At 38.8% G+C, this 13,193-nt stretch overlaps 1 protein-coding gene across 4 annotated transcripts in view; it reads left to right on the top strand.

Moving 5' to 3' along the window:
• LOC138741172 (transmembrane protease serine 5-like) overlaps positions 1–12,991 on the top strand; it is a 34,238-nt gene extending 21,247 nt beyond the window's left edge. For 2 of the 4 annotated variants that reach the window (XM_069894849.1, XM_069894850.1), the window contains exons 8-13: positions 2,561–2,723; positions 7,337–7,515; positions 8,918–9,016; positions 9,102–9,244; positions 9,332–9,484; positions 11,482–12,991. In XM_069894849.1, the coding sequence (XP_069750950.1) occupies positions 2,561–2,723; positions 7,337–7,515; positions 8,918–9,016; positions 9,102–9,244; positions 9,332–9,484; positions 11,482–11,505 (761 nt within the window). In that variant the 3' untranslated portion in view covers positions 11,506–12,991. The remainder of the gene's footprint in view (positions 1–2,560; positions 2,724–7,336; positions 7,516–8,917; positions 9,017–9,101; positions 9,245–9,331; positions 9,485–11,481) is intronic. The other 2 variants (XM_069894848.1, XM_069894847.1) reach the window with 2 other exon arrangements.
• The last annotated feature ends 202 nt before the right edge of the window (positions 12,992–13,193 follow it).

Here is a 13,193-nt window from a genome sequence, read left to right as displayed (position 1 = left end):
ATTAAGAGCCCTACAGATAATACCAGGAACCAGTAAAAGTATTTTCCGAACTGTTGAAAACCAAGCGATCAGATTTTAAAGAAAAGTGATTCCGAGTTGCATAAAAGAGACAGTCTGCCTATTAGCTGATTCTATATTCATTGAGAGATTTTCCTCATTCAGACTGATTTTACAAAACTGAACTTTTTGTAAATAGATAGACAGTAACAGGCCCTTCTGGCTCGCAAGTCTATGCTGTCCAATTACACCCAATTCACCTACAACCCCGGTACATTTTGAAGGGTGGGAGGAAACTGGAGCACCTGGAGGAAACCAATACAGACACGGGGAGAGCGCACAGACTCCTTACAGACAGCGCAGGTTTGAACCCTGATCATTGGCATTGTAGCAGCGTTGCCCTAACCTCTACGCTAACACTGTACAGTTTTTTTTTTCTTGCACTACCAATAAGTGGTCGTTCTGTCTGGCCCACAGGAAAAAAAATCTCAGGGTTGTATGTGATGTCATGTATGTACTCTGAGAATAAATTTGAAATCAGAAATTTAACTGTGCTGCCTTGGTTAGCATGGATGGAATAAGGCAGAATTTACAGCTCAGGCAGTCACTATTAATGGTCGACGCAATCAGCCTTCTTCACTTTACCCAATCTGCACATTTGCAACTCTTTGAAAGTTCTGAAAAGTTTTTGAAGAGTCACTGGTGGTTGTGGACCCTCAGGTGTTACTCTGAGTTAAACAAGGAAAATGGCAGACGCTGGGGTTGAGTGCAATATCCAAAAGCGCTGGGAAGATGGATGGATGCAGAGTTTGCCCAGCACTTTCGTATATTGCAGCAGTGACTCTGAGCCTCTCCACCTGGTTGTGGATTGAGTCAGTGAAAAAGCCAATGGTCACAGCAGCAAAAGCATATTTAGATCAAGAATTTCAATCGTGTTTATTAGTGTCTTCACATGGGCTCACATGGAGCTGGAATAACTGAATGTTTTCAGCACTAAGAAGGTTAAGGGGAGATTCAATAAATTATTTGAAATTTGATCGAACCAGTGGACACATTTTTTAATCAGGGAGGTAAATGAAATTAATGGATGCTGAATAGAAGAGGATTTTGCAATGGGCAAAGTGAGCATAGTGGTTAGAGCAACGTTGTTACAGCACCAGGGATCGGGACCAGGGTTCGAATCCTGCATTGTCTGTAAGGAATTTGCATATTCTCCCTGGAAGGCTCCAGTTTCCTTCCACTATTCAATACGTACGGGGTTGCGGGTTAATTGAACCAAAATGTCATGTTACCATTTAAAAAATTTAAAATAAAAAAAATACATTTAAAAGAGTTATGAACCTCCCTTTTAAAATTTGGCTGCCTGCAAAACAAAATGTTACCTCCATTTTAACAGATATGTGACATCACACAGGGAAACATCTCAACCAACAGTGCACAACATAGCAGGTCTGTTGCTCTGACCAAGGGTGTGTTACTGCCCCATTAGTTTTCTGAATCTTTCTCAGCTCCAACAAGTCAACAGGACCAATGGGAAACTTCATCTAATGTCACCTCCACTTCAAAATCAGTAAAAAATGTAAAGGATGACTCACAGATTGACCTTTATTTTTGCGCATGTTTGGGTTTCCATTTGCATGCATTGTGTTGCATTCTTGCAACGCATTCAGAGACCAAAATCCAACTCATCCTTGACATTTCCACCAAAGCATTCAGGACAATAGGTCTTACTTTTAATGCCCTCTATGAATCTCCCCCACTGTCCCATCACTGCAAAAGACCAAGTTCTCAAACCCAGCAAAATCCTATTGACTATTGTTCCCTATCCATCTGATGTGATTTATCTAGAGCAAATACTTTTCCTCCAAGGGCATTGATGGGATAAGCAAACACTCAATATCCTCTCTCAGGCCAACATCCTCTGCAACAGCTATAATTTTATTCAGGCAGCTCTAGTGAGCAGGCCACATCATATGCACAACCCCATGAACAACTGAGCTCTTTACAGTAGATAGAAGGAATGATTCATGGGTGTTCTCAATGCTTCTTTAAAAAAAATTATAGCATCCCCAGTCATTCATAAGAAACTAAACCAGTGACCATCCAAAATGGAGGTGGAGTGTTCTGTTGAAGGACAGCCTCATCCATCATGGGGAGTTCACAATTGCCCGAGGAAACTGGTGACTGGTGGAAGGGATAAATCAGACATCCCAATCATAGGTTACTTTCTACCCATTGGTGACGTAGACAGGAGGACCACGTTTACCTCCTCGTCCATACACAGCACTCACAAAACTGGAGTTAAACATGGCATCAGGGATTCCTTAAAAACAACTTTCCAAAGCAAATTTAAATACTCATAGTCTTGATCAAGAAAAGACACAGAAACAATAACTGCATGCTTTCATTAAGGTACTGGAGTAATATTGGCTTTTTTGTCAATCAAGAGTCATCAGTATTGTTCTCATACTCTCAGTATAAAGACCCTGCATCTCGCTTCATTTACAACCGATCATTAGTAAGGCCCCCTCACTTTTACTTTGCTCTCTTTCCATATATAAAGCTTGTGGGGAGAAGCACGACTTCTCCATGATTATTGGTGGACAAGAAGCTACGGAGGGGAGCTGGCCCTGGCAAGTCACCCTGTACAATAACTACAAACATATCTGTGGAGGATCCATCCTCGACCAGTATTGGATCATCACCGCAGCACATTGTGTCCACAGGTGAGTTAAGATTTGATCCATGAGTTTATTTTTTCCTATGTATTCTCGAGCAAATCTGATGATTTAGTGTTTTGATATTTAACCTTACAAAATTCCAGCCAGCATGAAAGTGATTGGGTAATTCACTTCTGGAGACCACACTGCTGTGAAAGGGGACTTTTCATGCCAAATTATAACCAGGAATGATCCCATGTACTTTTAGGGTAAAAATTGCTTTACCTTTCTCAGTAATTCCATTTGGGACAAAGATCATGATTGTAGAACCATAGAACATTACAGCAAAGAAAACAGGCCCTTTGGCCCTTCTTGTATGTGTTGAATGATTATTCTGCCTTGTCCCATTGACCTGTACCCTATCCATAGTCTTCCATACCCTCCCCATCCATGTACCTATCCAAATTTTTCTTCAATGTGAAAGTTGAACCTGCATTCACAATTTCAGTTGGCAGCTCCTTCCACACTCCCAACTTTTCTTCTTTCAAACTTAACCCATGTCCTCTGGTTTGTATCTCACCTAACCTCAGTGGAAAAAGCTTACTTGCATTTATTCTATCTATATGTCTAGCATTAGCAGAACTCCAGTATTTCAAATAAGATGTGTTTTAAAGTGTTTGTATGTGACCTATCTATACCTCTATCAAATTTACCCTCATTCCTCTACACTACAGTGAATGAAGTCCTAACCGGTTTAACATTTCCCTGTAACTCAGTTATTCAAGACCCAGCAACATCCTAATAAATATTCTCTGCACTCTTTCAATCTTATTGACATTTGATTTTGATGTTGTAGCATATTCAAGAGTAATACTGATAGAGTTATGGAATCAGTGGATATGGAGGTGGGGGTTATAGAGTGAAGTTTTCTTTTACATTTTAGAGATACAGAATGGTAACAGGCTGTATGTAGCATGATCAATAATCATATGTAGACACGAAGCATGTGGTTAAAGGCTTTAATGTCTTGAAACAGCCAGCATATAACTACATGCTTCTGGCCCAGATCAAAGGCTGGAATTGAGGGAGGAGACTAGGGCTCTCAGCCTTTATTGGGCAACTACAGGGAGGAGTTACTAGGTCAGAGACGGGCCAGCCTGAGCAGACCAGTGAGGTCCCCCATCTGAATTACCGTGTTCCACCACACAGGCCTTACCGGCTCTAGAGTCTGTGCCTCCCAAATGCATCAATGTGAACCTGTCCATCTTTGGAATGTGATAGAAAATCCATTTGATTACAGGAAGAATGTACAGACTCCTTACAGACAGTGCTGGATTTGAACCCAAGTCACAGGCACTGCAATTGCATTGTGCTAATTTCCCCACAACCTGACAAATGTGACATGTCCAGCACCAATTTCCAACATCCTTCCTCAAACCAGGCCAGAAAAATTGTCTCAAAATCTTATTCATTATTTTCTTTACACTAAGATGACCCCTCAAAGCTGTACTATGGGCTAGATTCAAAATTTCATTCCAGTAATTTCTAGGAATGACCACCTGATGAATCACCCCTCACTCCTCATTAGCAGGAATATCAAGAGGACTCCATTCCTTCATCAACAATTCACCCTTGGAGTCATCTCCACAAGTCATTTCTTTAATCTCCTGTTCAGTTACTGCTTTGTCCCTTAAGTCAACAAGATCTGTGTCTATTTTCTATTGCTGAATTCACTCTTTCCTTGACAAAGCGAAATCCTCACTCTGACGGTTACCCTTCTCTTTCAAAACTATTTCAGAAGCACTGGGCAAGTCTCTATCAACTGGATCTTCCTCAGCTCTCATCATTTTCTTGGACTCTACCCAAACCAAAGGCTGGAGTTGAGGGAAGAGACTAGGGCTCTCATCCTTTATTGGGCATCTACAGGGAGGAGTTACCAGGTCACCTTTAATCAAAGTTGTCTCCAACAATAGAGACTGAGCAACTCCAGTATCTCTAAGAATTTTAACTGGAGCCTGTGATTTTCCCTCCTTTACTAAAACCAAACCCTCTGACACAAAAGGTTTAAAAACATCCATGACACTCTTACCAGGTTTGGAACATCTGCTCTCTTTAAATTCAACTATCTGAATACTTACCAGGTTTGGAACATCTGCTCTCTTTAAATTCAACTATCTAAATACATGCTTCAGGTTAAACTTCCTTTTCTCGTCTCTTTTTCAATACTAGATAATTTGCAATAACATGACCAGGTTTCTTACAAAAATGACATACAAATTCAAAGGTTCTGTCCTTTCCCACCTTACCTTTATCTTTTCTCTTAACATTCTCCCCAGACTTAATTTCAGGTTTACTAGTCTGCTCCACATTAACCTTCCGAACAGGCTGACTAACCTGTTCCACATTAACTCTCTGAAAATGCTCAGTATTCTGAAATGTATTTTTGTGAATTAGGGCAAATTTGTCCGCTAATCTTGTCGTTTGCTGCCATGTCCCCAGTCTCTCTCATCCAGGTATAATTTTAATCTCATTTGGAACACACCTTTTAATCTCCTCAATTAATATCAATTCTCTCAATCTGTCAAAATCATTATTTATTCGTTTTGAATAAATATTCCTTTTGACCAACGGTCAAAACATACAGATTTTTTCAAAGCAAAATCCATATAAGATTGATTCCATTTTTTCACTAAACTCCTAAATGTTTGTCTATATGCCTCTGGAACCAATTCATAAGCTTTCAATACTGCTTGTTTAACAGTATCATAATTTGCCACTTGCTCTGTAGTCAAACTAGAGAATGCAATTTGTGCTTTTCCTTTCAATACACTTTGGAGCATAAGAGACCATTTTTCTTTTGACCATCTTGAGCTCTCAGCAACCTTTTCAAAGAGCTGAAAATGTGTATCTATATCTCTCTCATCAAAAGGAGGCACCAGATTTACCTCTCTACTAGCCAAAAACCTCTCCCCAGGAGTTACAGCCTCAATTCTCTTACTTCCCTCCATCTCAATTTTTAATTTCTTTAATTGAAATGGTCTGTCCCTTTCAATTTCCTCGCTCCGTCTTTCAGCTACCTCATATTTCCTCTCCCTCATATTGTCTCTGTTTTTCAGCCTCCAACACCTCCATTGCTCTTTTCTTCCACTCTCCTTTTTTTCTCTTTCTTCTTCCACCCTCATTTTCTCCAATTCCAATTCAAAAGATCTATCCACTGGAAAATTATCTGTCTTTCTCAACAAATTTTCCCTCAACTATGTAATATTTCACTATAATCTTCTATATGTATTTTCCTCATCCAATGCTTGACTTCAGTCAGCTTTAATGACTTAGAAATAACTATCAGTTTCTCTTTTCTCTTGTTCTGCAGCTCTGCAGGTGATGGTTGTGACAAAAATGTATCAACATCCATTGCAGCTGTTTTTCCACACACAAGCTTAAAATTAGCTTGAAAAAATACCAATTAACTAATAAATCACAAAAACTCTAATTTTCAATCAGAAAGGACAACCCCCCCATAAAATGTTATGAGCCCAGAGGACCTATAAACCCAGCAGCAATAGATATTCAACAAGACACATGGTTACTTAAACAAATGTTACTTTTAATTATCTTTAAACATGAAAACAGAATCACACTTTAATTCATCACTAACTTAACTAACCTAACTTAACCCCCCCCTTCTAATTCTAAGCAAACGTGTATGTAATGTGTGTGTAAGTTCAGAAAAGTTATTTGATTCACAGTCCAATCTCACTTCTCATTCCTCCAAGTTCATTGGCTGCAGACAATTCTTATATGGTGCACAGAATTTAAAATTTATAAAGTTCACCAGGCTTTGGTGCTTGAAAGGTAAATGGTTACCACTCAGGAAGGTTCTTGTCGGTTTTCAGAGAGAAATTTGTTGTACACTGGACACCCAGCCACTTCCATATCTTGCTGAAGAAACCTGCCCCTTTTGGGTTGTCCAGATGATAACCTCTTTCTTTCAGGTCACCACAAATTTCTATCTTGTTTCTCTTATTCCAAGTGAAATATTAGACAACCAGTCCTCTCCTGTTGCATGAACCACAAGGGCTTTGATAAGAACTTGCAACCCATCAGCCAAATGGGGTTTTCCACAAGCTTGTCCTGTTCCAGTCCCAGCTGTTGTTGCTGACTGTAACACTGTAAACACTGCAGAAGTGATCTCTTTGTCTCTCTCTCCTTCTCACACACACACACACACACACACACACACACACACACACACACACACACACACACACAAACACACAGAAACCCTGTTGGACTATCTCTGCTTGCAAAACCACATGACCCTCTTAGAACAGCAAGTTCCCTTCCAGACAATAAGCAGCTCTGGCAAGCTCTTTCATCTGTTGCCTTTTTGTAAACAACAATCCATTGGTGAAGTCTCTTGGGCACTCTCCAAAACTCTTGCAAAGGCTGTGGAGCCGATATGTCTAGCATTAGCAGAACTCCAGTATTTCAAATAAGATGTGTTTTAAAGTGTTTGTATGTGACCTACAGTAACAAACCTTTCCCAATTTATCTCCCAAAAACATATTTATATACTCTGTCACAGTACCACCCCAATTATGTTAATAAGCAGTGAACAAACTATAGAGCCTCCTTCTGAGTCAATTCCTTATTCTACTAACAGTTTCTTTCTATTGCAGGTTATCAATCGCTCACAACTGGCGAGTGTATGCTGGGATTTTGGACAGAGAACTCATTCTATTCACCAGCCTTCCCACCTATATAGTGGAGAAAATTATCTACAGCAGTGAATATAATGATGACACGCACGACCATGACATTGCGCTAATGAAGCTGAAAAAACCAATTACATTTTCAAGTATGAACATTGTTTGAACAAGTACTATACTGTATACGTGATGAGTAGTTTATGTGCTTGATATACCAAGAATCTCAAGTTCAGAAGTACACCGCACTGGATTCAGTGAATAGAAGGTCATTAACATTTTCTCACCAAGGATGCTACATTTTTGTTCTACAAGCACTTTGGGTGGAAGAAGGGTTAAAGCAACAGAGTTAATTCACCCAGAGCAAAATGTTCCAGATGCTACAAATCCAAAACAAGGGCAGGAAATGCTTGAAACACTCAGCTGATCAGACAGCATCAGTGGAAAGAAACAGAGTTCTGCTTTAAATCAAGTATAGTTTTTAGACTGCAGGCATGTAACGGCACAATCAAGGAACTTTGCCTCTACACGGGCAGTCTAAAAAGGAATGTGCAGGGATTTTGAGTTAATTCCTGCACCGCGATTTATCCTGCAGAACCCCTACAACATTTTGGAGGAAGCCTGCAGCATAAATCGAACCGGAAAAATTTGTTGATGATCATCCACTCTCCTGCACGTCCAACCACCGGGACTGTTGCATTCAGGGACTTGCAGTTCTAAAAAGGCACCCAGTGTGAATGACCACATGGACAGCAATTATGTTAATTTTTTCAGCAATTTTCCCAACATTGCAGTCTAAAAAACATAATGGATTCTTCAACAAAGCTGAGGTGCTAATTGGTCATAATCTAAACAAATGACAGGAATGAGCATGTTCCTCAGATGCTCATTACATTTAAGCTTTGACCAGCCCTTTAGACCAACCATTTATGGCCCCCTTAGGACCCTGCTCAAAGTTTTTGGGCCCCCCCCCCCTTCCCCTGTGAACCAGTCCAGTTTAGTTCTTCTTTTCCTTACTTCTATCCTACAGATTAAATTTAAAAAAAACATAAAACACATTAAGGATTTTAGTTCATGCACCCCTTGAATATGCTGTGCCCCCCCCTTCCAATGTTCCATGGCTTTCCCTTAAATGTGCTGTGGCCCCCAGGGTGAGGATATGGCTCCCACTGAGAATGGCTGCTTTAGAGGGACATCATATCTTAGACAACATTCTTCTCTTAACTGATACATGGTCCCAATGTTCAATCTTTTCAACGAAACAAATAATCTGAGCATGAGATGACCATTCAATTGGTCTGAGTAACAATTGTTCATACTTCAGTATAATTTTGACACAAATGAGTAGAAGTATAAACTGTTACTTCAGTGCAGACTATTTTCTTTCATAAGAAAATGATTGGGGTATTGGGAGAACTGGCCGCATCAGTAAAAGGAGAAAAGTTCATGTTTAGGTTGCAAATAAAATGATGCCACCAAATTTCTTTATTCCTTTCTTCTTTTAATTTCTTGCTCCCAGCATTCATAAGCATCTTCAAATCATTGATTTTACAGATACAGTGAGGGCAGTCTGTTTGCCAAGATACAACCAGCAGATCATTCCAGGTAAAAAGTGTTGGATATCAGGTTGGGGCCATGCAAGTGAAGATGCCTGTAAGTATGAGACACTATGGGGTAGAGGAGTTAATAGAGCAGAGGAATAGATGGACATAATCCATTCAGACTTTGCTTCTTTCAGATGATACAGAAAATATTTTAAAGGAGGCTGTTGTCCCTCTCATCAGCACTGAGAGATGTAACAGCAGCTGCATGTACAATGGTGCCCTGACTCCCAGAATGCTGTGTGCTGGATACAAGGAGGGCAAAGTTGATGCATGTCAGGTGAGACCAGCTCACAGGTAGATGGATCTAATATTTGATCTAACATCTAATGCACACAATTCAACTGTGTATATATGTACATTGCAGGGTGACAGTGGTGGTCCTTTGGTGTGTGAGGATATCAGTGCCTGGCATTTGACTGGGGTAGTGAGTTGGGGTATTGGCTGCGCTGAAGCTAATCATCCAGGAGTTTATGCAAAGGTGTCAGAATTCCGAGAATGGATATACAGTGTTATTGAGGTAAGGAATTAATTTCTACAGAATTAATGAGAAGCACCAGAAATGCCATCTTTCATGATTAAAAGGATGTATTCTGTTACACCTGACACAACTCTCAACTCAATCTATCCTGTACCAAATGAGCAAAAACAGTTTTCTAATGCATTCTCCAGAAGTTAAAATATTGGAACCTACTCCTTGGACTTGTCATAAAGCGACATTAATTTCTGAAGTTAAAAACTTCCAATAATAATGTCTTCATCACTCTGTTAAACCTAGCCCATGGAGCCTGCTCCAACATTCAATATGAACATGGCTGATCATATAAATTTAGCACCCTTTTCTTGCATTCACTCCGTAACCCTTGATCTGCATTTATATCTAGTGAACTGACTTCAATAACTTTTTGTTGTATGCGTTCATAACACTGAGTGGAAAAAAGTTTCTCTTCATCTCAATCCTAAATGGCCCACCCTTTATCCTGAGACTACCCATTGTTCTGGACTTCCCCAATATCTGGAACATTCTTCCTGCATCAAACCATTCTAGTTCTGTCAGAATTTTATACGTCTTCATGAGATCCCCTCTTTTTCTTTTCAGTTCCATTATTAAAAAAACCCAAGTTTTCAAGTCCTTCATACATCAATCCTGCTCTCCCAGGAATCAGTCAGGTGAACCTTTGCTGCACCCCTTCAATAGCAAGAAGGTCCTTCCTCTGATTCAGAGATCAATACTGCACAGAATACTCAAAATGGTGCTTCACCAATGCCCTAAACAATTTCAATAACACCTCTTCTATATTCAAAACCTCTCACAATAAATGCCAACAAGCTATCGTAGCTGCATTCATTCTTCACCAACTGATACATCAGGTCTCATTACACCTCTCCCTTTCACTTTCCAAAGAGGATCACCTACCATTTATCTACAGAGTGCTGTCTATTCAAAACACAGAGCTGAGCTTACCTTTGAATTCACACTTCATTAAGCCAAACCAAATCCAAAAAATAAATGCATTTAAATAACAGCAACTTGTACTTTTATAGTGTCTTTAATCTTGTAGAACACCCGAGTTCATCTACAAAGTTCACCTTATAAGAGACAATTAAGGCAGAAAGTCAAATCCTCAAAATCACTGAAATCAAAGCATTACCATGTAGATAAAAGTGCTTCCCTGGTGTTTGGGTGAACCACAAATTAGAAAAGATGCAGCAAAATGCCTCATCTTTTTCGTGATTTCCTATAGCAAAAGGTGAAGAATCACAGTGTGAAATGGGCTTCCAATGGAGATAGCAGTCCAGGCAGGAGAGCAGGAACAAAGGTCTCTCCTGACACATTTAGCAGATCTCATATGATATTGCAACCAGAACTCCACAACTCCAAACTTTCTAATGGTACAAAGACAGGTAGAAAAGTTATGAGGATGCTTGGAACTTGAAAATGCATGAGAAGGGGTTCAAATCTATGTAAATCCTGTAATTCTAAATGCATTGCGTACAAGAGAGGTGCAGTAGTGCCTGGTATACCTGAAGAGTTTCACACTTACTGATGGGTTTGTCCATGCCTCACCTACCTTGAGTGCCCTGACATAACCATAGCATTACTGCTGGCATGTTAATACTGTAAGGATCTTTCCTTTAATGGGGGGGGGGGGGGTAGAGTAGGAGTCAAGAAACAGGGGACACTGTTTTAAATTAAGAGATCATCATTTAAGATTAAAATGAACAGGAATTTACTTTCTCAGAGGCTTGTAGAGGTTATCAATGAATATATTCAAAGCTAAGACATAGATATTTATACTGTTGCAAAATCAACAGACATTGGACTATGGAGGAAAGTAAAGTAGATGGGAGGGATCAAATATACCATAATCTTTCTCAATTTCTGAGCGCACTCCAAGGTTGTATGGCCACTCGTGTTCCTATTTCCAATAAAAAAATCAGTAAAAGTTTACACCTGATCCATTTTGCCGAAATGACTATCAATTTGATGCTCTTAATTTTTTTTTTCTCTCTTAGGAAAATGACAGCTCCATGTCTTAGAAAATATGCTGAAATCCACCAAAACAAAAAAAGAATGTTGGTATGGAAGAAGAATGGAGCATGTCTGATGGTTTTTACATCTTCACTCTGCCCATTAAACTTTGAGAACCTCCATGGAATGTTCTTTCAAAGTGAAGAAGGTTGACAATGAGTGTTGCATCAAACTCACTGAGTGAGAACCATTGTGGTTTTTATCAGGAAAAGTGTAGTAACTTGGATTTCCTAAATGGGACTCAGTGGACTTTTTGCCATCTCTAGCACTTTGGATCAATGACTCTTGCAGATTTGTAAAATAAGATGACCAATTTTCAAATCACTTTTGCCATAATAGGCAATAATCAAGTTCAATGAAACAGTTCAAATCAGCATTGAAGATAAAATAAATAAAGCATCTTTTTCGCTTACCTTTCACTTTCATTTGGTCTTGCTGCAAAGATGAAGTAGCTTGCAAATTCAACACTGACTTTCAAACTGTTCATGGGGTCATTAGCTACGTATGAATATATTTCTGGGAGATTTCATCTGCCGTATTGTGGCAGAATTATGTCATTATTAATCTTTAGATTATATTTTATATATATTTCTTAGTAAAGTTACTGGGTTTAGATAGGGAAAGACACACATTATGTCATTTTAAAGCAGGCTCCAAGGCTCCATCAAATAGGAGATGAAAAAACTTATCATTTATTAGTTGAAAACTGTGAACAGAATAGTGAACCTCAAGTTGATTGTTCAAGTGGAAGCATGTTTGCTCAAAGAGACAGCTTGGCAGCTACTTCAGAGCATTAAGAAGTTTGATTATTATTATTAAAATATGGAACAATGACATTTACCATCTGGTCAAACAGAAGACAATTTGCTCGTTGACTCATCTTTCTGAAGAAATGACACTTCCAACAAAGCCACCAGTGATGTCATTTCATGTGATAAAGACACTTCAAAAAGCATATTTAATATTATGAACCAGATCAGAAATGCATTAACATTCTGTGAGAAAAGAACTGCTACTGTATCCTTCTTGTCAAGGGAGGAAAACAGAATCAAAATGGCTTCAGGAAAAATGGCCACTTCGACTGTCTTTCTTTGTTAAGAGAGAGCAGTGCTACTGGGGCCATTTTGAATGGTCATTTTGTCTAAACCCCTTGCATAGAAATCATGTTCCATAACCTCCATGAAAGAGAGGGAAATTGTTAAAAAGTCATTTGTATGAAAAAAATACTACTCCAAAAGCAATTCTACAAAAATTTGTAAGTTTTGAGAATTTTTGAACAACAATTTAAAGACTTTGAGTTTTAATACAAAAGACTGAATTTTAAATTTGAATACTCTTCAGAATTGTGCCTAAACTGTAATGGTTTGGGATCTGCCAAACACATATACACATTGGCACATAGTGGAGATAAATTTAGAGTTAAGTTAGAAATATTATATTATTAATAGTTATTAATTAAAATTATTGTTTTGAATTTCTTGGTGTCTTGATGAATTTATATTGCTGCTGGACTATGTCATAATAATTGGGGGGCTCATTGGGATTTAACCAAAATTGGAACTTATTGATTAATTAATTTTCAATTTATTTGGTTAAATTACTTTTTGAAAGCCAATTAAAAGGATTGTGTGCATGAAAAGCAGCAGCAATGAATATCGATAAGTTTTTGGAATCACCAATCTTTGCAGATTTATTT

Source organism: Narcine bancroftii, chromosome 8 (genome assembly GCF_036971445.1).
Source record: "Narcine bancroftii isolate sNarBan1 chromosome 8, sNarBan1.hap1, whole genome shotgun sequence".
NCBI lineage: Eukaryota > Metazoa > Chordata > Chondrichthyes > Torpediniformes > Narcinidae > Narcine > Narcine bancroftii.
The sequence above is the reverse complement of the archived record's forward strand: the minus strand, read 5'-3'. Positions and strand labels throughout refer to the sequence as shown.